Below are 26302 nucleotides of genomic sequence, written 5' to 3'. Positions count from 1 at the left end.
GCAATGACTGCTATGCCACATTTACTTACAGTGGGACAGTTTTTACTGTAGCATACAGTTTTTCAACACAAAACAAACAAAACAACAGAAACAGAAAAAATAAAAATCAGAAAATTAGACATTTTGTTGATTTCTAAAGTGCTGAAAATTACCTAGCTCTAAAACACAAATAATCAATAATTTAATAAATGTAAAGACAGTCCCCTGAACTATAAAAGGATATGAAAGGATGAAACCCCAAACCAATCCCATTTCACTGAGGAACAGACTGCTTTGCTTCTATAACTCCAATTTTAAAAGGAAAGTTAATTAAGCACTAGACACACACAAAAAAATAATAAAACAAGCTGTTGGCATGACAATTACAGTAGTTATGCAATTAATACCTATTAGAGCAGATGGTTGTACAACTTCATAAAGACACACTGGTGTCCCATAGAACTTAAGACATTAAGTCAAATATTTGGAACAGTTTGGATGCTCCTCACCATTGTGTTCCTTGTTCCCAAATCAAATACTAAACATCAAAGAGAAGCTACAAACAACAGGATATCACCTGCCGGGTATTGCCTCAGAAGTAGCATAGCAGGATGTACCAGTCAGGAGAGATAACCTCAATGTCATCAACAGCCACAACCTGGGCAAGTGCACAAACAGGTCCTCTTGGCTCCAACATCTCCTGATCCCTTCCTCAAAACTCCAGCAACCACTGGCAAACTAGAAATGGTTTTACTGCAGGAAAGAACAAGGGATGGTGAGACAAATAGTTTCTCAGCCTGGCCTGTTCACCATTTGCCTCAGAGTGAGAATATACTCAAAGGTCAGGTTTATTCTCCACTGACCATATAATACCGAGTTTTCAGATGATGACGTTACAGTGTTCAGTTAAACTCTCACAAATATTCATAAAAATGGGCTGTATTTGGTTTTCAAAAGCACATAAAGGCAAAGGCTTGGAATAAGCAATTCTCTTAATGTTCACTGCTCCCCTGACTTCTAGTCCTCCCCTCATATAAGTGACAGAATTTCAGAAGACACAAAAAAGTCTTCTACCTCAAGTCTGTGTCTGACACCTTGCTCTCAAGCTCTGTCTTTTGTAACCTCTATAATTCTGTGTAACAAGAGGCAGAAATAAAAAATTGGACTAAAACCAGAATGACATCAAGAAAGAGGGTAATGTAAAAAGGTAGCAGGAACCAGAGAGGTGGTAGATGCCCCATTCCTGGAAATATTCAAGGTCAGGTTGGTAGGGGCTCTGAACAACCTGACCTAGTTGAAGATGTCCCTCCTCACTACAGGGGGGATGCACTAGATGACCTTGAAAGGTCCCTTCCAACCCAAACTATTCTATGATTCTATGGAAAACACAGAGTATCAGTACAAAAATAGCAATACATATATGGATAAGTGAGTTTCTGATCTCTTTGCTGCATTTATTTTCTCTCTGCTATTCTTTGCAACCTAGAGCTGATGCTAAGTTTGGCATCAGCTGATATCAAATACCAGAAAAGCAAAAGAATAAAGAGAGAAAGCACAGCTGCAAGGAAAATGGAACAGAATAAGCAAATGGGCAGTAACCACAAGGAACAGGGTACAACCTGGGATTTTACATTATTGAAACACAAGTAGGGCAAAAACATCAAAAGAAAAAAAGCACAGAGAGCAACCAACCCAGGAGAAGACAGCACTGGAGGGGAAGGAGACAGGGAAAAAATACATAGTGAGCTGAGCCACTTCAGTCTCTGAGGGCAGAAGAGTGGGGAAGAAGAAACAAAACAAAAAAAAAATCACGATTAAAATCCCACTGGAGCTGAAGTATTTGCTACAAATTTTACAAGTAAGAAAATAATTAAATGATAAATCTCTATTTGATAAACAATAAAGCAAACATAAATACACTGAACTTACACAGTGAACTACAGCTGAAGCAATAGTTACCCTTCTGTTGGAGGTCAGTGAGGCTCCTGGAGCCCAGGCCAAAAATCAGCCATATTCAGCAATAGCCTCACAATGGAAAATGGAAATGCTGTGTCAGAAAGCAGGGCAAGGACCTGAGGCCCACGAGAGTAATTCTTCATGACCCACCCTGTCATTACTACAGACTGAAGAGTTAATGGAGTGATTGTCATTAAGAGAAAAAAAGACATGGAAATACAGTAGAGCAAAGCAAGTGTCAACCTGTTTTCCAATCCTGAAAAAACAAAGAGTGAGCAGAATGAAAATCAAGATGTATCTGCAGAGACATGATAAACACATTGGGAGGGGTTAGTCTCTGCTCTGGATATCCTTCACCTGTGGGAATTCCTGGATGTCAAGTAGGGTCAAGGAGATGGGCACAGGACCCCTGTCACCAATCCATGGTCTGGATGAGTGGGGATTCCCCATCCCAAAGCACTCCAAGGGACTCGGTGCATCAAAGTATTTTCAGTCACACACAGTAAGTCCAGTCAGAGCTACCATAACCAAAGATGGTGCTTGGGCTGCTTTATGTCACTAATGCACCAGCTTGGATCCATGATGACCCAGAAATGAGAGCTCTTTCCTTTTTGAACTGTTTTGGTGTGCCCTGAAGAGCCTTGGCACAATCTCACTCAAAATGGGTTTTGTGCAAGCTATATAAATCAGATTCTTGATAATATCTTGAAAAGTCCTCTCATCAGAGTCCTTGAAAAACCTAAATTCTGTTTCCTTCCCTAGATTCAAAACCACAGGCTAAAGACTGCATTTCTGCATCAGAGCTCACTGCCCTTTCCCTCCCCACCTCACAGGCAGTTTACATTTGTTTTACACTAAATGAGCAGATTCATATGCTTACAAGAAAAGCAATGTTATGTTTCAGAATGTAAAAATCTATCAACTAAGAAATTTGTGTTCAATTAAAAGCTGAATGTGCTTAGAATGTAATCATTGTCACCAATACTGAGCTCAAAGGAAAATGTTTTTTACTTACTTTTTCATAACTGTATTCTACCAAAATTATCTAGGAAGCCCTCTTTCTGAGTCGGCTGGAAAAACCCACCCATCCTTGCCAAGCTTTCATACATGATCTCCATGATACAAACTCAATAATATAGTAAATTTTAAAAAATAACATGCTAGATGAGTTTTTTCCAGCTGCTCACACACACACCCTTTAAGCAGTGCAAAAGTCAAATTGCTGACCATGCCTGGTAAATACTGAACTTCCTGTAGAAACGATGCACTTAGTTTCCTGACAGGAAGCAAAGCATAAGCTGCTCAAACAGTTCACAAGAAAACTCTGACACACAGTTACAAATCTGTCCTGCTAGAAAAATAGTGTCACATCAAGGATGAACAGCTTCAAGCACAAAAATTTAAAAAAAAAAAATAAAATGCACCAGTACAAAGGAGATAGTACCAGACTACCTGAAGAAACAGGTAAATTGTCTTAATGGGATGAAATTACCTGTAGAATTTTTTTCTTTCATCCCACATCTGAGCTAAAGTTCTGATTCTCTATTCTGCTCATGAAACACGATACAAATCTCTATGAATTATTGTGCTCAAATGATTTCAATACAGTAGAGGCCAGTAGCCTGCAAGTCCTTGTACTGCAGAACTGACTGAATAGCAGCAGAATACTGGGTTTTATCTATAACACACAGAAAGAGACTATGCTTATTTCAACATGTTTTAAAGCATTCAGAGTTATATATGGAATAATTGTCATTCTCTGTTAAAAATATTAAAAAAATCTTTCTTCCAATTTAGAAAACTAGATAATTTGGCCCACTGGAATTTATTTAGTTCACTTTTTCTTAAAAAATATTTCTAAGCAGTATTTCAATTTGGCTGAGGCCCATGCTTTGATTCGGTGATTCTTGCAACAAGGATCTTTTTTCCAAAAACCATGTGTTTTGTCTTCTTTAAAAGACATTTTAGTTGCAGAGAAAAGAAAAAACCTTCTGTACGCTAATCACAATTACATTTTTTTTTAATGGAGTGCAGATCCAGCAGTAAAATCTGTTCCATGTCAGTGTTACTCACAATACTGAAAACTGTCCAATTTTATATTTAAAACAATTTCATTACAAGGTTTTGCAAATAAGCTGAAGGATTCCATAGAAAAGAAACTGCATTTTAAGTGAAAGCACTGGAATTTACTGTTACTCCTATTTTGTCCTTTTACAGTTCAAGAGCTTTAGGAAGTCCCAAACTCCTCTTACCCAAGAATATCCAAAGCAGCCCTTGCTTCATAGCAAAGACAGCAACTACGTTGAACACAATTTGCTGCCTGTAGAAGCTTTCAGCCCCACAAAAGCATCCATGTCCTCCTCCACAACAGCCCCTCAACCAGGCTGGTGATGGATGAGCCAGACTGCTGCCTCCATCCCTTTGTGCTGTGAAACTCTTCTGTGCTCGGAAAACATCTCAGCCTCCTTCCTTCCATTTCTTGGCCCCGAATAGAAAAGCTCTTAGGAAACCATTCAAACTGCCAAAACTACTGAACTGCACTGGTTTTGATGCAGCCTGATCCATTTTACTGAAGCTTCATGCCATCTGCCATTTTATTTGCACTGATGCCATAGCCCTGTCACTTGGAGTTAATGCCAGCACCCTTTTCTCCACTGTTCCTTCAGCATAACTAGCTACATTTTACAGTGCTGTATCATTTTCTTAGGCTGCTGGAACTGACAATTCACAATGGGAACATCTTCCTGTAACAGAATATCGAAAATCAGAACTAAACTTCTATTCCAGATAACTCATCAGAATCCCTGGTGTAGATGTGGTCATGACAATGAAAGAAAGTGCCTTCTAGATTATTTCTGTTGTTCAGGAAGGGAGCAGAGCACAGCAGACTGGGTATCTCCGTTATGCTGTTTGCTCTACTCACAGAGCTAGAGTAGCAGATGCTCTGTAATATACAAATCATCAAAACCAAACAGTGATTTATTTAAAATTAAGATTGCATTTATCAATTACTTTGTAGGGAGACAACTCCTCTGGTGTAATACTACCCTACAGATGGGAATCAGAAAGTCCAGTGGACAGACAAGCAGATGAAGTAACAGTCAATGGAAAAAAACAAGAGGAAGGGAGAACTTGTTGCAAGACAACTTGTAAAAAGACAACTTTAATTAGAATTCCTCCTTCTAAAACCATGATGTGTGTTGCTTTTTTCCCCTTCTGTATATTTTAGAAATTAAACACAGTCTTATTTATTGTAAATACAGAACTTGCACTAGTTTCCAGTTTCCAAAGCTTGATCAGCACAGAAGACTTTACAGAATGTCTGTGATGAAGACCATTACAAAACATACAGAAGATCTTTATAACCTCTTCAGATTCATAAATGTATAGTGCTAGACACATTACAGAGTGATTAGTGTATAGTTTGCTGAAAGATCTATTCCCATATAAAAATATTCCTCAATATTTATTTTACATTATAAATATAATAGTGGCTATTATCACTACAAAGTCAGCTCACAGTAAAAAGTACATATACTAAGTCAAGGAAATACTTTATAAGGTCATAGTTTCAAGGCAAATATTTAGGAAATACTAAATTGTTAAGTAAGCTGGTGCACTTTAATGAAATTACATAGATGAAAACTGTATGTGTGTTACCCAGTTACCTGTATCCTGCCTCACCACCCAAATATTTTTTAATATAACATCTGTGAAAAATGTTGTTTCATAACTCAGATAAACCTGTCCAGGAAGGCTGATCCCAAATCTTAGAACCAAAAGTTCACGCTTTCTTTATGCTGAAATTCAAGCAAAAGGAGATTTTTTTACAAATCTCCTGTATTCCTGAATCGCACAGACCTAAAGGATGTTTGCTGTGGTTTTACATTGGTCTCACACACAATTTTGGCCAGTTTTAGAATCTTTCACTGCTTTTTTGTTAAAATGTAAATTTTATTTCAACTTGTAGCTTGTTGAAGGCAGTTAAAAATAGGCATCTATTAGAGGGAAACAGCACGTGCCTTCCAACTGGCTAAGAGGTTTGATTTTTGAAAAAAAAATTTTCATAGCTACCCAAACTTGAAGGCAGCCTTGCTCCTTCTCCACCAAGGAATGGGCAAACAGCTTGGGCTGTCTCTAAGGGGCAAAATCTTGCCCTGAAGGTCAAATCTGACTCACAGACCACAAATTTTATATGCTTACCTAACAGTTTGCTCTACTTGACTTGTCTCAAAAGCAAACTTCGTAACATTTTATGCAAACATTATACAACCTTAAGTTTGAGCTGTAAATCAATAAATCTTGCTTAAACTTGAGGAATCACTACAACAGGAAATAGTCTCTTAGTTGAAATTCATCTGCAATTAACATTAACATTGCTAACTCTTAAATTTTTCCTAAACAAGTATCATAATAGTTATAGCTTCAGATTAAATTAAGAACATGATAATCAAGATACTGCATAGAAGTCTAAGGAAGCAGGTTTTACAATAAAATTTAAGCCTCTGAATCTCATAGGTCCAGACATAAAACTAATTTGAAAACTCTTATGTAGGAATGCTGTGGAGTGTGCATTTCATGCTCTAAATTGCAAGATCAGTCTCCATACAAAAACATGTTTCTCTCATGACAGAACACTACAGGTCATTTAAAAATAGTTAAAACTCAGGTGGCAAATTATTCACCATTCTCTTAAATCACACTTCAATATTTCTGGAGGCCTATTTCATGACTATAGCGAGTTAACAAAACCAATATTATAAATAACCTGAGTGGCCACGTTGTTTTTTACATTTTATTGTTTTCCAAAGGGATCACTTGGATTTTGATCCTGAATAATGGTTGGGGGTTTTTTTGTTTTCTTTTGCTGGTTTTTTTGTTTGTTTGTTTAAAGGGAAAATAAAAAACCACCACCACAAAACATAAGTAGATCATAGGCTCCTGTTTTTTCCTCGTCCTTTACAAGAATACCTTCAGGGAAAGGTACTTGTAGGTACTTTTGCTCTGCAGATATTACCAGAACGCAGAACAAATTAGTAGTATTCAGACCTTTCTTTTGTCTGGATAGGTATTTTAAAAAGAAAAATCTTTAACTATAATTTAACTAGCTAAGCCTTCAGCTGTGACCATGAGCCCCTCTTCACCTTTCACTTTTTTATCAGTAAACACCAAATTCAAAAGCTTAAAAAATATTTTGGTGGCCTAAATTTTGAAAAATTAATTTAATAAATTTTATTTACACACAATATACAGACTACTTTTTAGCTGTATAAGCTTACTTCAAGTGCTCCACACAAGGCAGCAGAAATAAAAAAAAAAAAAAAATTAAAACCTAAAAACTAAGATATTTCTTGCCATAGTTTAAATTTAAGACATTTTTGCCAGAAAGCAGTTTCTAAAAGTACAACTTGCATAAAGATACTTTCATGCACTTTGTAATTTTGTGTCTTCTTTGCTAGAAATGGCTGAATACCATTAGTTCTGAAAAGAGCAGACTGAAACCACAGTGACTCATTGGTTTTGTAGTATAATATTTCACACAGAATGCAGAGTCTTATTACTTTTCCTCTTTAAGGAACCACTACAAGTATATTGTACTTTTTTCCCCTATATGAGGAACTAATCAGGAATAGAAAATAAATATTCTTTCCCATCTGGGCATAACAGCACATTAATTCTGAGACAGTACCAACACAACAAAGGAAAATATTCTGAAATTAAGATATAATTTACTTCAGGCTCAAACACAGCAAGCACAGCAATCTCCACATTACTTGAAGAATTTCACCTTTGTCTGGTACTGATGATTACTGCCATTTAAACTTCCTCAGCCTCAGACAATAAATTCAGATTATGTTCTGAGAGTCAGAAGTAAGGTAAAACAGAAAATGAAAGGCTCCAGGTAATTCTGGCTACTAGTGATATGTAGAATACATTCATCTATCTTAGGGTCATCTGGTGCAGCTTGAAGTTCTCACTGAAGTTTGAGAAGTGTTCTGTAAGTGGGCCAACAATAGCAAGCAGCTTACTTCTCCACATGGAGTCACCATAGAGCATATTAATTCCTCACCTTTCCCAGCCCATCCTTAACTGCACTGCTTCAAAACAGCCAGCCCAGTTTTGAGGGAGGAGGTACATAGAAAACATCATCATCCCACAGCAGCTGCTTACAAGTAAGGGAATACTCAGCAGCTCTCAGGTCATGGCACAGGAGATGTCTGTAAGCACCCAACACCCAGTCTTAAACTCTAAAAACTGTAAAGGTACAGCTACCTGTGACAATGCCTCTCAGCCCAGGAGAGGATTAAACAAAAAATTTAAAAAAATGCTATGGTTGTGCAACGATGAGGTGTGAAATACCTTGGTTATAAAATTGTCCCAGCTGAGAGGTTTGATCCCAGAAATTCCTGGGGGAAAGGAAAATGGCAAGATGGATACCTTTCAGCAGGAAAAGTCCTATCTTTCTGCAGAAGTCATTGAGGTCTAGACTGGAAAGAGTGCGTCAACATTCTCCATTAAGAACCCGGGGAGTGAAATCTAAACAACCCCAGCTGAATCATCAAGACTCAGGTGAACAGCAGCTCCAGAACATGAGCTCCAGCTGAATGCATGTGCACCAGCTGCAAACTCTGATTAGTTTATTTGGAATACTGAAAATGTTTGGTCTCTTGGTATGCTAATAGCAGCTGCTTCTGATTTCTCATTTGTATTTCTCAGCCTACTGCAAGACCACTGCTATTCATTCTCCTCCCTCAGCTTCAAACGGTTCATCAGTAGGAGTGAATCCATAGGTCGTTTGCAGGCCCTGGTACTTCTGATGCAAAACAGACTGACCTACCTTCAAGCCAACTAAATTTCAAATTTTTGTTAAACAGCATAATTTTCATTACCATCTTTATGAGATGCTTTATCTTGACTGGCATGAATACTTGGAATATGTCGTACAATTTACTTAGCTTTTTTCCAGTTTATATAATCAAAGTCATATTTCACTACTTATAGATGAGAATTTGCCATGGTGTTACCCTAGTGCACAACTATGAAGAAATTTAACTCTTTCATAGCCAAAATTAGTACAAAACTATCAGAATAAATCCCATTTTACCTTCTGTGTACGGAGGGTCTAAATAGGGAATAATTCAGTACTGTACTTAAATATTGAACTAATTAAAGTCTTGCTCATTCACACTTTTCTCACAGCCAGATGAAGTGAACAGCTGGGTGTATTTGGAACACTGTACACAAATATGTTCTTTACCTAAAAGAATACACCTTTCAGACTCAGCAATATATTTTTAATAATTTCCATTAATCTATTCTGCATGATTTCTATACTCACACACTCAGTTACACTGCAAGAAGACTGTCTCTGTGACACTTTATAGCTTTGATGAGAATCATTTATCTCAAGCACTTTGCAGTATTTTTTAGACGGAATAAACACAGTCATTTGAAATCACAGTAATTGCAAGATGACTGTGCACTATAAATTAGCCAAGAAAAGATATTTGGATTAATATCAAAGCAAAAGAACAATTTTAACATCAGATTATCTGCTTCTTGTTGGGAAAAATGTCCCAAACCCAAACTGCATAATTTAAACCATGGAAATCAACCACTCAGCCAGCAGGAAAAGGTAATTACCAGATGTTAAAATTAAATGGTCACGTAAAGTAAGAAAAAGTACACAGAAAAATACAGAAAACTAAAAGATAAAAAAAAATATAGGTTTACATTACAAACAAAATGAAATAAAGATGAATGAAGTATATTAAATAATGGGCAAGTGAACGTGCAAAATTGTTTAATCCCTACAGCGCTGAATGAAGCATCCATTTCTCCAAAGAACCACTCTTATCAGGAGGGTGTTTCATGGAGGAGAAAGAGGCAATTGAAGCTAGGAAATGATGGATAGCAATGACCTTTCTATCTGTAAAACATGGGCATATTTTAGGTATTTAATCTTGAGAATTGGATTATTAATAATCAATTATTCATGACAATTTGAATCTATGGTAGATGTTTTTTGTTTTCTTAAATATCACATAGCTAAGGTCCTGCTTGGGAACTAGAAAGGAGATTAAATCCTCACAAGCAAATAGTGTTCATGACTGGCATTTTCTTCCCTCCTAAACATTCCTTCCCCTACCTAACAGCACACATCAATGATAACCCAGTAGCCTCTGTAAAAAATCTGACTAAATATTCTGAAATCCACCTTTATAGCCTTTTTTTATTATTTTTTCCCTTTTATTTTTTTTTTTTCTTTTCTTTTAAAAGGTGAAAATACACCCAGCCTACTAGAAGGGACAAAGCCAGGCACTGTGGTAATGTGAAGCAGCAAAAAACTCCTATGGCTTCATTCCTACAGCCAGAGGTTACCCTGCTGCATGTTTGAACATTCACTCTTTCACACTTGCTAAAGGTGAGTGATAACAGAAACAGAACATCTCCATTACAGGCTTCCAGATCACACAGTGATAATAAGCAGAAGGTGTTTGCAGATATTTAAAATACACTGCCACAGAAGCAGCAGATAAAGCTATTCTAAGGCTAAGCTCTTTGGAAAAGCAGAATCCCTACAGCCTGAAATTAAAACAATATATCTGTGCATCTGTGACCAGAAAGGAATAGGTCTCAGTGCTGCTTTGAAGAATACTTGAGATGGAAAATACAGAGGTTATCCCAGTTTGGGGGAACCACTATGTAAAAGAGACTCTCCCTTACTTAGGTTGTAAAATTGAAGGACACGGATACTGATGGCCACCATAAAGCATATTTAACACTCTAAAACCATCAAATATTTGGCAGCTTTTCTGATTCTCAAATACTCAGTTAAGAAATTGTATCTAGTTCTCCCTTTGTCTGCTACAGCTAAAGAACTGTCTTACCAAATTTCTGCTCACACCATGCTTGTCAGGGACTATGCAAACCCCTCTTTACCCCCTTGTTAACACTAAACAGATTGAACTCCAGGAGTTTTTCCACAATACAGTATGTTTTCAACTACTCCAGTCATTCCTGAGATATTTGTGGTTCTCCCCTGACCCTCCTCCAGCTGAACACAGTATTCCAGTAACAGTTATGCAAGTGCAGTATCAATTAATGCAGAAAAGTAACACAACCATTTTCTTATTTAGCTCTCTTCTGTTTACATGTCAGTACACAGTAACCTTTAGGAGCAGTGGTGCACTATATTCCTCTATCGTGACTCTCAAGCTCTTTTCAAAACCAATTAATTTCTTGTTTGAAGCTTCCCATAAGATTAGCCATTTACCCAGGATATTATGAAAGTTTTCATTTGCAGGAGAAGGGATGCCCCAAAGGAGTAGGGGAAAGAGCTAATCTGGGAGAAATCTCATCATCTAGAGATTAAAAAAAGGAGGCTTGAGAAAAGGACTGAAAGGGCAAGGTGAACTGAAAACAGCTTACTGTGGAAAATGGGAGTGAAATTCTAGTTTATTGATGTTGCCTGGTAAACTGAGTTCACAAGTGCAAATGAGAAATCATGCATAATGAAGTCATTACAGAGTCCCTAACACTGGACTCCATTGTTGGTGTGCCAATAAAACTGACTGATTAATTTACCTCCATGTAACAGCAGGATAAAACAGCTGCAAACAAGGAGAACCTTGGAAATTAAATGCTGGAAACATTTATGAAGTGAAAACTAAGGCTAACACAAATGGAGTATGCATCAACTGTGGTGGTGGAAAACAATCGGTATGGGGAAAAAAAAAAACCAAACCTCAGTCATAGGGATAGTGGTGAACAGTTGCTAATACCCAAGAAGAATTAAATTATGCCCTGTCTAAAACAATTTAAAGAAATATTTTGAAGTAGAACAGAATGATCAAATCATTGTTTACTTCTAACTTCAAGCTTCTTTCAATATGCAATATTTTGCAAATGCTAGCAGTGAAATCAATCTGGTTGAATCACAGCCATTCTGAGCTACAACAGTTGTCATTTTAAGACTGAATACCCAAGTAATGTTTGTGATAAACAAACTTCTCTGTGATCTACTTTTTCTATTTTTCAAACGTTAGTTTGAAAACTAAAACTAGATCAAGTTTTTAAACCTTTGCAAACTACAAGAAGTACTTGCATTTGAGCTGCACACTGTTCCCCGATTTTTTTTAAATGGAACAGATTTCCCTCCCCATAGCCAAAGACCCCTCAAAAAAAGAAGAAAATAAAGCTGCTTTAATTTCACCATTTTGTTTCTTCCATCTAGAAGACTTTGGCAGTTGGAACATTAATGGTTAAAAAATATAATGAATTTGAAACAAAGCAAAGATTGCAATTTAGCAGCTACTCAAACATGTCTCATAAGAAAGCTATTACTATAGAAAACAGTATTAAGATCAGGAGTTTTAGAAACTTCCAGCTTTCACCTAAAACACCCCTTTGTGTGCTTTTCACAAAAGTAAAGGTAAAACACTTAGTAACTCCTGAAGGAGCAGAATTATGCATACTGGAGCTGGGCACCATCCATACATCCCTACCTCAGAATTTTATCCTATCTTTACCCTTTTTCCTGTTACTTTTTTTTTCAAATAACCCTCCTTTACAGAAACAGGTAACGGCATAAAAATCTCAGGTCACTTTCTTTCGCTGCCAGGGACTTGTACAATCTGCTGCAATATCTGATACAGTTTGAAAAAGTTACCTTTTCCTCTCTCACATTCCCAGTTCAGCCACTACAAGATGTCCTTGCGGTGAACAGATTAGAGGAAGCACAGCACCACACTGCTGTTCTTTCCTCCATAGTTCAGGCATTCTGCTATCAAATAAATCTGCTTTCCCATGGGTCTGGGAAGCCACTAGGAAGAAGGAATGAGAAGAAAGCTGCTCCAAAAGCAGTAGATGTCATACAAACCTTCTCATGTCCTCTACAGAAGCACAAAGAAATTGCTTGTCCTGAGAGAGTTATGATAATGATCTTTTGGAATTAAGTAAACTCTCAAACTGTGAAGGAAAATTCTTCCCTTTATAGTGCCCTAAAAATTATTTTTAAATTGTCATATAAATATCTGATATGTTAAATTCAAGACTTCCTGTAAAGGATCTAGATAACTAGCCAATAAATTAAAGATATAAGTATTTAGTGGGATTAATTTAGAAAAAGTAGTAGCTAAGGTTTAAAAAGAACTTCGAATTCTAACAAAGTTCAAGAGAAATTGATTGCACAGATAAACTTAAAAAAAAAATTACAACAAAATAAACCTAAGAGAAGCAGGTAGCTCCAGAGAAAAGCATCAGTTATAGCAACAGCAGGTTCAAAAACATGAATTTCCTGCACTATGTGTAGTACGTATGCAGTACAAAGACAGCCTGACCCTGAAGTGTGTGGTCAGAAAGCGATCTCAGAGAGCTGGAGCAGCACTCAGCATTTAGTCCATTAGCTCGCTGAATACACCCTATAATTACAGAACAGTTTCTCATGCTGCCCCTCCCTTGAGTAACTAATGCTTAAACATTCACAGAATTTTAAAGTAGTATTAGCTCTGGCAGTTGACAGAAATTTTCGCCTCAGGAGGGTGCAGTTGTGGATGATCTTTAGCACAGTGTATGATCTTCAATTCAAGACAAAATAATAGGAATAATCTTGCATACATTTTTGTGTTTTAAAGCAAGACACATTCTAGGAATGTGGACTTGTTAAAAGTAATTTAAAAAACAAAACAAAACACAATTCCATAGCACTTAAAGCCTAAAACCTTGTCTTACAGCATTCCTCCAGCTTTGAAAGGACTAGCTACTTCAGGATTCAAAACTCTTATAAACTTACTGACTATTACTCAGTGTATCTGGAAACAAATGATCTCAACTGCATTTACCCTGCCACCTAAATGTATAACCTGAGAAATTAAAGGCAACGATACCTAGCACAGGTTGCACAGTGTAGCTCATGAGTCTACTGAATATACAGATTCCATTAGGAATAATAAGAGAAGAATACAGCATTAAGGCTTTAAAACGTAGATGCCAGTGCTGTCTACATTAGACTGCACCACTCAAGTCACACCTTTCTTTGAACCCACTGCTTGGGCATGCTGACACCAGTCGTTCCAGGAAATAAATTCAGTAGAGGTGCATTACCATTGCAACACAATTGCATTTGACACACATTTAACTGAGTCAACAGGCAGTATCCCGTTACACTGTGAAAGCAAGCCTAAATGGCAGCAATTTATTCTGGAAATACTTACTTCTGATGAGGTCACCATCAGTGTGATTTCCCCAGACGGGCTGGTCCTGTACTTCTGGCTGTATGCTTTGGTTACTGGAAGGCTGCTTTATGTCCTTATCTCCTGCTGCTGTATCCTCCTGGTCAGTTTTTTCTAAGTCAAAAGAGATTTTAAGGTATTAGTCTTTATGTTATTTTTCTTCCGTGAAAAAAAAAAAAAATGTTCTTTGAAAATTACCCATTTTTCGTTGAAAAAAAATATTTTAAAATATTTCCTGTATAAAAGTAAATTTTTAGCTGCGGATGAAAGAAAAAAATTGTTTGTTCTCTCCAAATATATACAATATGCTGGGAAATTTCCAGGGTAAGGTTATTTGAGGGATTCTTAAGCTTATTTCACAATCTCAGATCTTGTTGTTTTGATGATTTTGCTAGTAAACATATGCAGACCTGCATTTTCTCAAACCAACCTAAGTTACAGATTTCATTTTTCCTGTCACTAATATATTAATAGTCAAATTCACACACACAACTCTTTCTGTTCTTGATTGCTACAGGTTTTTCCTACTGGCATTCAAGGAAACAGTTCCAAATCTGGAATTACTTTGCTCATTATTCATAGTGACAGATTATCAGTTTATATCACTACTCAAGGGATCTGTAAAGCACTAAATATTTTCAGTGTTAAGTATTTTTTTAGTATATTATTTAATATTTTGCATAAATCTAAATGAGTAACTGTTGAGAAGCTTGTTGGCTCTATTTTTTTCTACTAAGAACATGTTTATAAACCACTTATCACAATATAATGATTCCATATCCCCTAGTAAAGCAATGATTCCAGCCCTGAGATACAGAAAAATCACTTATTGCTATCATGGCATATTAGAGGTTACTTTCTTTATGTAACCAACAGCAGTTTGATTTTAAATCCTAACTTTCTGCCTTTGTTATCCACCCTATTAAACTGAGGCACTGAACATAACTCAAAATAATATATGCCATATTGTATGTATAGTAGCATGTGCCTTCAAGCACTGCTGCTCCCCTTCTATTAATTTCCACCTCTGAAATGTCTGACCCAGCTACTGCCATGGTACTTATCTCCCAGCCCTTCCTCCCATCACTATTTCTTCAACAACTTGTCAATATTTCCTCAAGCCCATTCTGAGACGAACTGTTTTGCTGAGATTACTGTAAATTTCCTGAAGTGATTGGGAAGACACCCATTGACCTCTATGAATTTTGCATCTTGTCCTGATGGCTTAATCTCACCTATATACTCACTCTATCAAAAAACAAAACAAAACAAAAAATCCCAAAAACAAACAAACCCAAAAACAAACCTCAAGATTCCCAGATTTTCCTCAACTCCTTCAACAGATCTTAGATACCAATTATTTCTACCTGCTATCTATCATATCCAAATCTGACTGTGATGAAGTGTGATGATTTTACCAGTACAGTTAGATATTAGGTGCAAACATGTTTCAAAAGTGTTGGAAAAATGCCCTGAAATAGACTGGATGAAAATAAATAGTGTCCAGGAAAGAGCTAATGTAAAGGCACTCTTCTTTCCACATAAGAGTACATTTAAGAGAGATGCTTTAAGAGACATTCATCTTGAATTATTTTACTGCTTTATGAAATGCTGATCTTAAATTACTTTACTGAAGTAATAATGCCAAGATTACAAGAACATCTACCCAGCAGTGGTAGTTCAAAACTGCCCTTACTGTTTTCTCAAATAGGATAATATTTTGCAGAGCCCTATTATCTGATGTGGTAAACAATGAATGGCTGTAAGAAAACACTAATACTAATATTATGGGGCCCTCCGTGTTCTAGATTATGCTTTTACCTAGGAAATCTGAAGTAAGTTCTCATTATTCATAGGCATTTAGTTTTCATTACCCTGCTTATTTTTTGTTAAGTATCTTTTTCTTTTATTGTTTTTACTGTGTAGGTTGTATGTGCACTTTTCATGTTTACTTTTATTATTGTGGCTGGTTATGGTAAGTAGCCAGCCAAAACCATGTAAATGATATTAACAGTTAACAAGAAAGAAGAGGCACTATTAAAAAGTAAAAAAATAACCAATGTTATTTTGATAGGACCAAACAATTTTGATAGGAAGTTTACAAGTAACAGTAATTGAGTATCTGTCCTTTGATCTATTGATGAGTGTAACAGAAACAATTCAACATGCATTTGGTATGGTACTTTGCACTCCAGAATTAGCCACTGAAGGAGCTCCTCTCCTGGCAGATGCTGCTCTAAGGCAGGAGCTAAGCACATGTGGTCATTCCTTCCCCAGCCCCCAGAGAGGTAAGGGGAGGTTAAAGAAACAGCACAAGTCAGGAAACTCATGGGTCAAGATATACTTTAATAAATGAAGGAAAGAAGAAGAAAAAAACATAACAAGTGATGCAAAGACAATCACGTGCTACCTCCCACAAGTCGACCAATGCCCAAGCCATTCTCTAAGCAATGGTCACCTCCCCAAAGCCTCCTCCCCTCAGTTTTTATTGCTGAGCATGATATTATATCATGGAATATCCTTCTGGGCAACCTGAGCCACCTGTCCAGGCTGTGTCCCCACCCAGCCCCCTGCCCATCCCAAGCTCACTTGCTAGGGTTGCAGAATGGGAAAAGACAAAACCTTGATGCTGTGCAAGTGCTGCTCAGCAACAGCCAAACCACTGGTGTGCCAACAACCTTATTTCAGTCACAAATGCTAAACACAGCACCAGAGGGGCTGCTGTGAAAAAAATTAGCCCATCCCAGCCAGACTTAGTACAACAGGGCATTAGGAGAAGTAATGTCTGTATCTGGCCATAGACACAGACAGCTTCTTCCTAGTGAATCTTCAAATAAATTTTTAACTCTTCTCTATTTTAATCAAGCTTAACCTTAAAAATTTTTATGTCATCTTTCCTTAGTATTTTAGCTTCTGTTTCCTTTAATACACCTTTCCACTCTCATGTGACTAACCTCCAAAACTGAGAGCCAAGAAGAAAGAGAGATGTTCTTCCTAGGAGTCCAAATAATGGAAATAAAAGGCTCATGTTTTGAGTCTGGCAGTGCTGGGGTAGAAATCCAATCCCCCTTCAAAACCACATAAAAACTCTAGATCATGTCACAAAAGCTATGTAGTCTTCTTATCTACCAGGGTTCCATCCCTAGACAAACTGACCTGTATGGCTGGGTTCCTTTCCTAAACTTACAGCAGTCCCTGGTTTGAAGGGTTTCTAGGCAAAAACCCTGTAAGAGTGACACCCACATAGAGTACCCAGGGTTTTATCCTTTATATGAAGGTAAACATAGGCACAAACTCTACTTCTGTAGAGATTCATGCAAGTTTACTATTTAAATAAGGAATAAATACAACATACTAGGAAAGGATAGAATAGAGATGGTTAACTGCCCAAATAATATTTATTAGAGACAACTGGTTAGTCACTTAGTGAAAAAAATGTGAAATTTCAGTCACATCTCAAAAGTGTTGTTTTATGAAATAAGTGAACAAAGTGAACTCCTAACTTTAGTGTAACATTAACTGCTAACTCCTGTTTTAGTTTGGAGTATGTGCCTCTGGTTACATACATTTCTTTACATTAAGACAAATACATTTTACAAAACTCCAAAATAGTGTTAGCAGCCTAGATCAGCAACAATGCTACCTACTATTACAATAGCCCCATCAAAAAGAAGACTTAAAAAATAGCCAGAGTTGTCAAGAAAGACTTATGTGTAGTTAGGCAAGAAGAGTATACAAGACAACGTCTCCAGATGCCTTGCAATCCTGTCTTCTATGCCTTTATAAATCAACCTAATTCATGTAAATTTCTCAGAGCTCTATTTATTCTATCTTTCTCTATGATAATGTAAAGCATATTGAGTAGACATTGAAGTAAGACACAAAACTGATAGAAAGAACAAAAATGTTGGTAATGGAAGTACATTTGCAGGACACACATCAACGAGCTTAAGTCTACGACAACCAACTTTTCTCCTCCTACTTCTTGCCCATTTGTATATTGACACTCCAGCTGCTCTCATGTGCCCTACTTCACCTCTTGAGTTTGCTCAGAATTGGGTCTTAGTGTGTTCAAACAGCATCAGTAACTATGTAATATTCAATCCCTCAACCAGTAAAAAAAAAGAAAAAAGCTACAAGTGCCCACATTAAGTGGGTTGCACGTCCTCAGAGCATGTTTGGCAGCTGATTTTTATTCATTAGATGACACATGTACCTATATACTGACTCAGCCACCTTTTCCAAGCATGCAAACCACACCAATGCTTGACTAGCAACAACTGGACTTGAGAAACAGGTTTAAAGTTTGTATATTGACACAGGGACATCATGGATGAAAATGAGTTAAAATCCTGTCCCTGCAACAAAAGAAGGCTTTGTTGGTATGACACATTTAGTTTCTGTACACCAACAATATGGTGGATCTCACCGAATAACAAGTAAATCAAAAGCAACTGCTGGGAAAGGCTTCAGGAGACCTGAGTAAATCATTATCTACAAGCAAAGAGGGACAGGCAGAAAGGAATGGCACAGTGGAGTCTTTGTAACCTCCAGAGTCAGAAACAGTCCAACATTTTTACTGTTTAAGGGTGGAGGAATGATGGAATCACAGGGCAAAGTTTGATCCAGCTTCTGGGATGTAAACATGAATCCTCAGAAGTCCTGAGTTATCCCTGAATAAACAGAAGCAGATTTAGACAGGCATGTGCAAAGCTCAAACTACCCCAAATGGAATTTTGTACTCCAAAGCAAAGATATTTTTCTTAAGCCAAAAAAAAAAATTAAAAAAAAAAAAAAAAAAAAGGAGATCAATGAGGAACAAGAGGAACAAAAAAGTTGAAGAATTTTTCCAAAAAGAAAGATAACAAAAAGGTTCTCTGTCTCAAGCTCAAGCCTGTGGCGGTTGGGAGGGATTGAAGAGTATGTGGCAGATATGCACTTCTAATACTTCCTTTGTTCATTAATATCACTGGCAAGGACCCACTGAGGATGCTATTTCCTACCAAAAATTCCACTGTTCTCAACAATAATACAAAGCAACAGTGATAATACTGGGTTTCACAATGCAACTATTAACAGTAACACCCACCAGCTACTTCATGAAATGCCTACAACTTTTAAGCATTTCATTTAACAAGTTTATCTGTGCTATGCATGTAACAGAATGCCTATTCCAGTTCATGGTTTGCCTTAAATGATGTAATCTCATTAATAAATCATTGCACAACCTAATTAATGTTGATAATCCACAAATTATGGTGCTGGAAGCCGACATTTAGATGTGTGATTGTTTTAAAACTAAAATAACTGATGCTTTCACTTAAATGTCTCATTGTAACTTTCAAGATCTCAAAAATACCACTGATAAAATCAGTCTCTTAAAACTAGAGAAACTCAACTGAACTTCTTGGAAAGCTGTTACACAGAATTTTCCAGGTGCAAGCTATGGAACAACTACGAATGCACTACAAGTTTGATAACCCTGGATACATTTCAGCCACGATAAATTAAAAAGTAATTCCAAGATGCAAATATGTGCTCTTTTTATAAGTAAAGCATTAGAAAGGTGAAATACATAAGTTAAAACTTTGTTTCAAAGCTAATCACACTAATTGTCATGCAGTCAGCCATAAACCTAGGTCATTCATCCAACATTATTTCACATGTTTACAAAACTAGTTTCACATATGTGCTATGCAATACTCAGTGCTTATGGTTGTATTAGCAACAGCATGGGCCAACAAAAGAGTTGATTTTAAGGACACATTCCATTATAAATGTTCCAGGGGCTTTCTACTTTGGACTGTCTCTCAGATTTAATCTCAAATACTGATGGCTTTTTAGTGGTTGGAGTGCATTAGGCACATTCCTGTAGTGCATCTTTCAAATTATTTTGTTCAAAAAGAACCCGCCCATATCACTCCCCAGGATCACTCCCCAGTGCAAACCAAAGCAGAGGCAAACAGGAGATTAGTTCAGAATTGCATTGTTGATCCAAAGGAAGACACTAGGATAGGCACACTCATTGCTAGATGCTTCTTACAAGGAAAAAAAAAAAAAAAAAAAAAAAGTTTAAAACTTAGAGAAATCTAACTTCTGAGGACCTGGAATGGAATTTGAGAAGAATTATTCTGATATAAAATTAGCCTATGAAGTGGAACAAAAGTATTTCAAATTTGATGCAAGACCTTTACAGTCAACTCTATGAAATACAACTCTATGACTCCCATGTGGACATGAATCACATTACTGGAACGGTATGCACGTGAAACTGAAAGCAGAAGTATATTTTTATGACAAATTAGAGTTAGACAGTTTATGAAAGTTTTAAGTAATTTAGTCAGTTCAATAAATGCTTCAGTACTGACAGCAACTAAACAAAATTAACACATATTTACTCAACTCTTGTTAGGTTGCAAGTGGGAGCACAAACACAAGGGAAGCATTTGGTAAGTTTGAGCAATCTGGGTCCAGCAGTTAACCGTTAAAATAAAAATCCATTACTCATTACACTGAGAAACTGCTGGTAAAGTGCAGTAATTATGGTGATAGTAATCATTGTTGCCTCAAGAATGTACACACATTCCCTACAGTAAGTCTTCTGTAACCCCATCTCATCTAGCCAGCACGTTCCTTTACCACTTCTCATCATGAAAATAGTCGAGTACAGAAAACAGGAAGACATTTCAATCCCATAAGCATGTGCTTTTTCTGCTTTTCTGAATTAGCTGCAGAATATGGTTTCTTCAGACACCAAATCAGAACTGCATCTCCATCTAGCAATAGTGACATGATTTGCACACAGAAAATAGTCACTTATGAAACTTGCCCCTTAATATTTCTACTAGCCTTCTCCATTGTCCGCCCCCACCGCATTTAAAAACAAAACAAAACAAAAAATTACAGTGGATTTCCATGACCAAAAGTGTTCCTAGGTCTTCTAGTTGAAGTGCAACTATGTCTCTACTTCACAACAGGCTGATTATTGGTTTTGTTGTTATTATTTTCCTTCTAGATTGAGAAAGCTAAATATTATTCAGTTGTTATTCTAGGTTACATTTAGTTACCATCAAGCAAATGTAAAAGCTTTCCACATAATTGATAGACGTCGTATATTTTCCAGATATATCCCTATGTTGACTGAATTTTTCTCTTGTATTCCATAGTTTATTCAAATGCAGATTTCATGAACAAAAGTCTACCCAGAGTCCAAGTAATAAACACATGATCTCTATGATCTCTAATATATGAACATTTTCCTTAAAACAGAGAAGCTAATGGATACTAATTATCATGTTCCTTATTTAGGGACAGTCAAATCGAAGTGGTCTGTCTGCATTACACAGCACACTGGTAGAATTACTCATAATTTGATTCCAAGGCCTGTGGAGCTACAGGAGAAGACTCACAACATAACCAGGATCTTGAACAAGGATGCACGAGTAGAGCTATACTTGTGGAAAGAAGTGGCAAAAATGAATTAATTAGATGTTTGCAGAAATTAAGTTAAACTTTTCATCCTATAGTCTGTACCTTCAAGTAGCAAGCTCCCTTGGCACAGATAATGATTTAAAGACTTACACTGAGTACTGACATTGCCACAAAAGAAGACCCTATGATATCCTTCGCCCTCTCACTGTGAAGGAGCAAAGTCCAATAATCTCACTTTCATGCATTATTTTAAAAACGATCTAACAAGAAAGAACAGTGATGGGAGAGAGGCTGAAAGAGAATGCTGGTTAAAGTAACACAGAATATTTTCTTTTAATATTTTTAAAAAGCCAGAGCACTCTACATCTGTAGGCCAAGCAATGTCTCAACCCAGTTTTCACTATGTCCACAACAGATGTATAGCCCTGCAGCCTTCCTAAGCTTTGTTACTTCTGTCTGGTTTTTAATTATGTTGTGGGATAGCTATTTGTTGAATATTTAAAATTCATCTGAAGTTTCTCTTCCTTTCACAGAAAAATGCAATTTGGCTTTATCATCTGAATGTATATGGTAGCAAGGTAAAAGAGCAATTTGAATTTTTTATGATACCTCACAGAACTACAGAAGTTTCTTCTTAGGATATAAGGCACCTATACCAGTTAAACAAATATAGAAATCATACTAAAGTGTACTGTTGGTTAAAAAAAATACCTTCACACTAGACTGTACTTAATACTTTATTATACATACAAGATAAGCCTTCTTTTTTCTTTCTGATTGAGGAACATTTATTATTAAATGGACACAGATTTCTAGTATCTCACTGTAAACATATGGAGTCATCGCATACATATGATGAGCTCTGTGATTCTAAGAGGTCATTCTAACTTAAGTCCTAATTATTTCAAATTATTGCAGATTTTTCCAGATACCTCTAACCTATTTCCAGAAATCATATTCATTTCAACCACAGCTTTCAAAACTGTTGCCAAATTCTAGAGAAGTCAGTGTCCTTTTGGATGCCCTGAAAGAGTAGGGGGTGTTGAAAGTCCCTGACATATCATCTTAGATCTTCAGTCCTGGAATATCTGGACTACCTTACCCTGTAACTACACACTGCAAAGCTGACAACAGAAATGCTGGAATATAGACTGGAAATGTTATGAACTCACCTCTTCCTCTTTCCACCCCCATTTCCCCAACAGACTTAGGCTAGAGAAAAGCAACAAATATCCACAGTTATCCTTAAACCTATGTTCATTAAAATACAGATTATGCATTTGAATTCCAAATTATGTGAAAAAAACAGTCTTGTCTCTCTGTGAACTATACATATGCTTCAAAATTGGAGCATGTGCCTTGAAAGGTGTGGTCAGGGAGCAAACCTGAATAAGTATGTTATAATTGTTTGCACCTTACTGATCCCTAAGAAAGGAGCTTTATAATCCTCCACCTCAACAATTGTGAGCTGTAATTGTGACATTCAGACTTTCCTCATATAACTGGTATGTGGACATATCAGTATGTTTCCCTACTTTAATAAAAAGAGCAGGTATTGAAAATTTTACAAAATGGAATCACTTAAGACCTTATGTCAAGGTGAAAACTCAATTTAAAGTGGCGTTTTAGGAATAAGACCACTTTCCAAGCTATCTGGATCACTAACTTAGAACTTGAGTATCTTTGATGTATGGCCTACATGCAGAATTTAGCCAGAACAGCCACTTGATCACATGACAGTTAAAAGCAACACATGGAAAATAAACATGTATCACAGATACTGCTGTTCTGGCAAAAACATTAGTCTAACAGCTCAGTTCTGCATGCTTGAACTTCTGTATCTAATCTCCTTTTTTAAATTATTTTTTACTGTTTAGAAGTTATGAGTCACTCTCTATGACCAAAAAACCAACTCAACAATAAGATAAGTATAAGCCAATTTAATATGTCTTCCTGCCAGAACATTTTTTACTTAGATACGGATACTTTCTGGTTTCTCAAATGAGTCTTCAACTTTGATTTCACATAGCTATTGATTTTCCAAGTTATGAAAACAAGACTGCATGTTTAATCCACAGTTGCACAACTGTGTTACAGGGCTCTGCTCCACTTAACCAGTTATGAATAAAGTTACAGTTTTTGAACAAGGATATATGCCTGCTCTTTAGAGACTTCTTAAACTCCTGCCAGAGTTCTGGAAAACAAAGCTGTAATTGTAAAAGAAAACAAAATAATTAAGTCTCATCTTCACAAACCAGGACTCAGGAGGCAAACATACTTCCTTGATTTGAAGATAACCTGCAATACACCTTGTCAAACTCCACTACCTGAAAGTGACCAGAACAGCAATGTATTTCATACAAATGCAAGTAAGGCATAACTTAAAGGTTGTCTCTTTAAGATGAATGTACTATTAAACAGCCTTTTAAACAGCTGATACAAATGAAATTTATGATCTCAGAAACCGATTTTAGCTGCAGGATCACACAGTAAGTAGCCTGAGAAAAAAACAGCAGTGACCTCCAACCTGAATCATGCTCCTTCTTCTGTATCAACTTTTCTCAACTTACTGCAAGACCTGAAAAGAGAGCTTCTAAACACAAAGCTGAGAAACTTTAAAGTAATTTTTAAGGAGCAGCATCTGCCCCTGAATAACTGCAGTTTTTTCAAGTACTGAAAACTGCTGCTGCTATCAGTGCATTTTTTTTTTCCATTTTCTGTTTAAGAGTATCAGCTTAAAACCATAAAAAGGTGGAAATACAAGTGTTACAGAGATACGCCAAAGAGGGGAGGTCGGGGGAGGGGAAAGAGAAGAGGGGTTAAAACCCACAAAACAAATCAGTAAATGTATCATTCAAATAAAAGGCGCAACAATTACAGCGAAACTTTAAAGCAACTTACCTCGAGGGAGAGAGATCAAAGAGCTGTTTTCAGTCGGAGCTTGCTCTGGCCCTCCAGGCCCCGGAGGAAGAGGTTCTCTCACTTGGGACATCTGCCAGCTCTCTCACCGAGTAATAAAGAGCCTGCACCCCCCTCCAACAAAACTAACACGCGACCCTGAAGGAACAAGCAAATGAAAGGGCTCGTTAATGTATTTTATGCAGAAAAACTCACGGCTCGGGGGCGAGGGATTGAGAAGGGACAGCGATGAAGCGCAGCAACTTCGCGGCGCGGAGCGGGCGCGACTCCCGCCCCCCGCCGTGAGCACCCGCGGGGCCGGGGGGCGGCGGCCGCGGGGCGGGGGCGGCCGCGGGGCGGGAGCCGGGCGGCCGCGGGGGGCGCCTGGGGGGCCGGGGGCCACGTCCGCCGTGGCAGGGCCGGCCGGCAGCTCGGCGCGCCCTACCTCCGCATTTCCTCTCGCTCCGCCGCGGCTCGCGGCCCTTCTCCGCGCCCTCGCCTCTCCGTCTCCCCCAGCGGCCGCCGGCTCTCCTGCCGCCCGCCCCGCGCCCGCCGGCCTTCCCCCCGGGCAGGGGTGCGCAGTCTGTGGCACTCACACCCGCCGTCCCCCCGCCGCAACAGTCACTCCTTCTCCATCATTTCCGGACAATGAAACATCCCGCTCCGGCTGGCGACGGCCGCGGCTTGGGGCGGCGGCTTTGCGGGTCCTGCCGCCCGCCAGCGACCGGCCCCCGGGCTGGACTGGGTTGGGCTGGGCTGGTCTGGGCTGGACTGGGCTGCGCGGGGACGGGGCCGTCGGGGCGCCTCGTTGCGCGCCCCCCCACCCCCCGCCGCCTCCAGCCACAGAAATTTCCCCAGGAGGCCAAAACCCGTCAAGCAGAAATAGGGGGGGAAAAAAAAAGCAAAGCAAAACAAAACAAAAAAACCCACAAAACTGAAAGGGAGGCTTTCATGCCTGGGCAGGGTTTGCAGCTGTAGCGCTTGGCAGCGGTGCAGGGGCACTTTTAATGGTGCAGCCGCTGGCTCACAAGTTGTCTGCTGCGGTTATTGTTGCCGTCAACCAGTTGCGCCTCAGCAGCAACCAGGCAGACACGTGAAATGCCGCAGGCCTCCACGTTATCCCCCGGCCCGTCCACCCCTCCCAGAGACCGGTTCTAACATAACCTACCCCTCCCGGGTACCTCAGCTGCAGGTACGTCAACAAAAAGGGCTTCAAAGCGGGCACACAAAAATATTCAAAAGGGACACGAAGTGTAGAACAAGCGTTTTTCAAAAGTTAAATCCCAAACTACTGCCATTCACTGTCCCCTGCCAAGCAATTCTGCCTCTCACTGTAGGAAATAAATTTCATTCCCACGGCACAGATTGATTTGATCGTCAGCCTCAAATTCTGCTCTTGGCCACACCATGGAGTGCTGAGGGGTGTGCTGGTGTCCATGAGCTGCATGCCTTTACCTCATTTATGCTACCACAGTATATACCACCTTTCTGGAACAAAGTTTGTCATGTTTAAGCTGTGGTTTCCTTAAAACTTCCAAGGATTTTTTTTTTTTTTTTTAATATGGTTTGTTAGATACACCTTACTAATATGTCTCATTAAAGTTTACAGACAGGTATCTTTTGGGTAGACAAAATAGCCAAGTTATTTTCTATCTGCATCCTAACATGAGCGACTATAACTGATGGATATTTCTTTTGAAGTGCTAAGGAATGCTCTCAGGTATTAGAAGTTCACTTCTTAAAGTTCAGCATTTCCTTGCAATGCTTAAAAACTGACCAGGATAGACTGTAAGTACCTGAGCTGG

General features: G+C 38.1%; 1 protein-coding gene across 2 annotated transcripts in view; it reads right to left on the bottom strand.

The window, feature by feature from the left end:
- The window catches only part of MDFIC (MyoD family inhibitor domain containing), a 46932-nt gene extending 22292 nt beyond the window's left edge, over nt 1-24640 (bottom strand). Inside the window, exons 1-3 of one of the 2 annotated variants that reach the window (XM_071733681.1) lie at nt 24501-24629; nt 22772-22811; nt 14151-14282 (exon numbers count right to left, since the gene is read on the bottom strand). In XM_071733681.1, the coding sequence (XP_071589782.1) occupies nt 14151-14282; nt 22772-22793 (154 nt within the window). In that variant the 5' untranslated portion in view covers nt 22794-22811; nt 24501-24629. Of the gene's footprint in view, nt 1-14150; nt 14283-22771; nt 22812-24500 lie in introns of both variants that reach the window. The other variant, XM_071733680.1, reaches the window with a different exon arrangement.
- Between the last annotated feature and the right edge of the window lie 1662 nt (nt 24641-26302).

The sequence above is a fragment of the Heliangelus exortis genome, chromosome 1, assembly GCF_036169615.1.
Source record: "Heliangelus exortis chromosome 1, bHelExo1.hap1, whole genome shotgun sequence".
Taxonomy (NCBI): Eukaryota; Metazoa; Chordata; class Aves; order Apodiformes; family Trochilidae; genus Heliangelus; species Heliangelus exortis.
The sequence above is the reverse complement of the archived record's forward strand: the minus strand, read 5'-3'. Positions and strand labels throughout refer to the sequence as shown.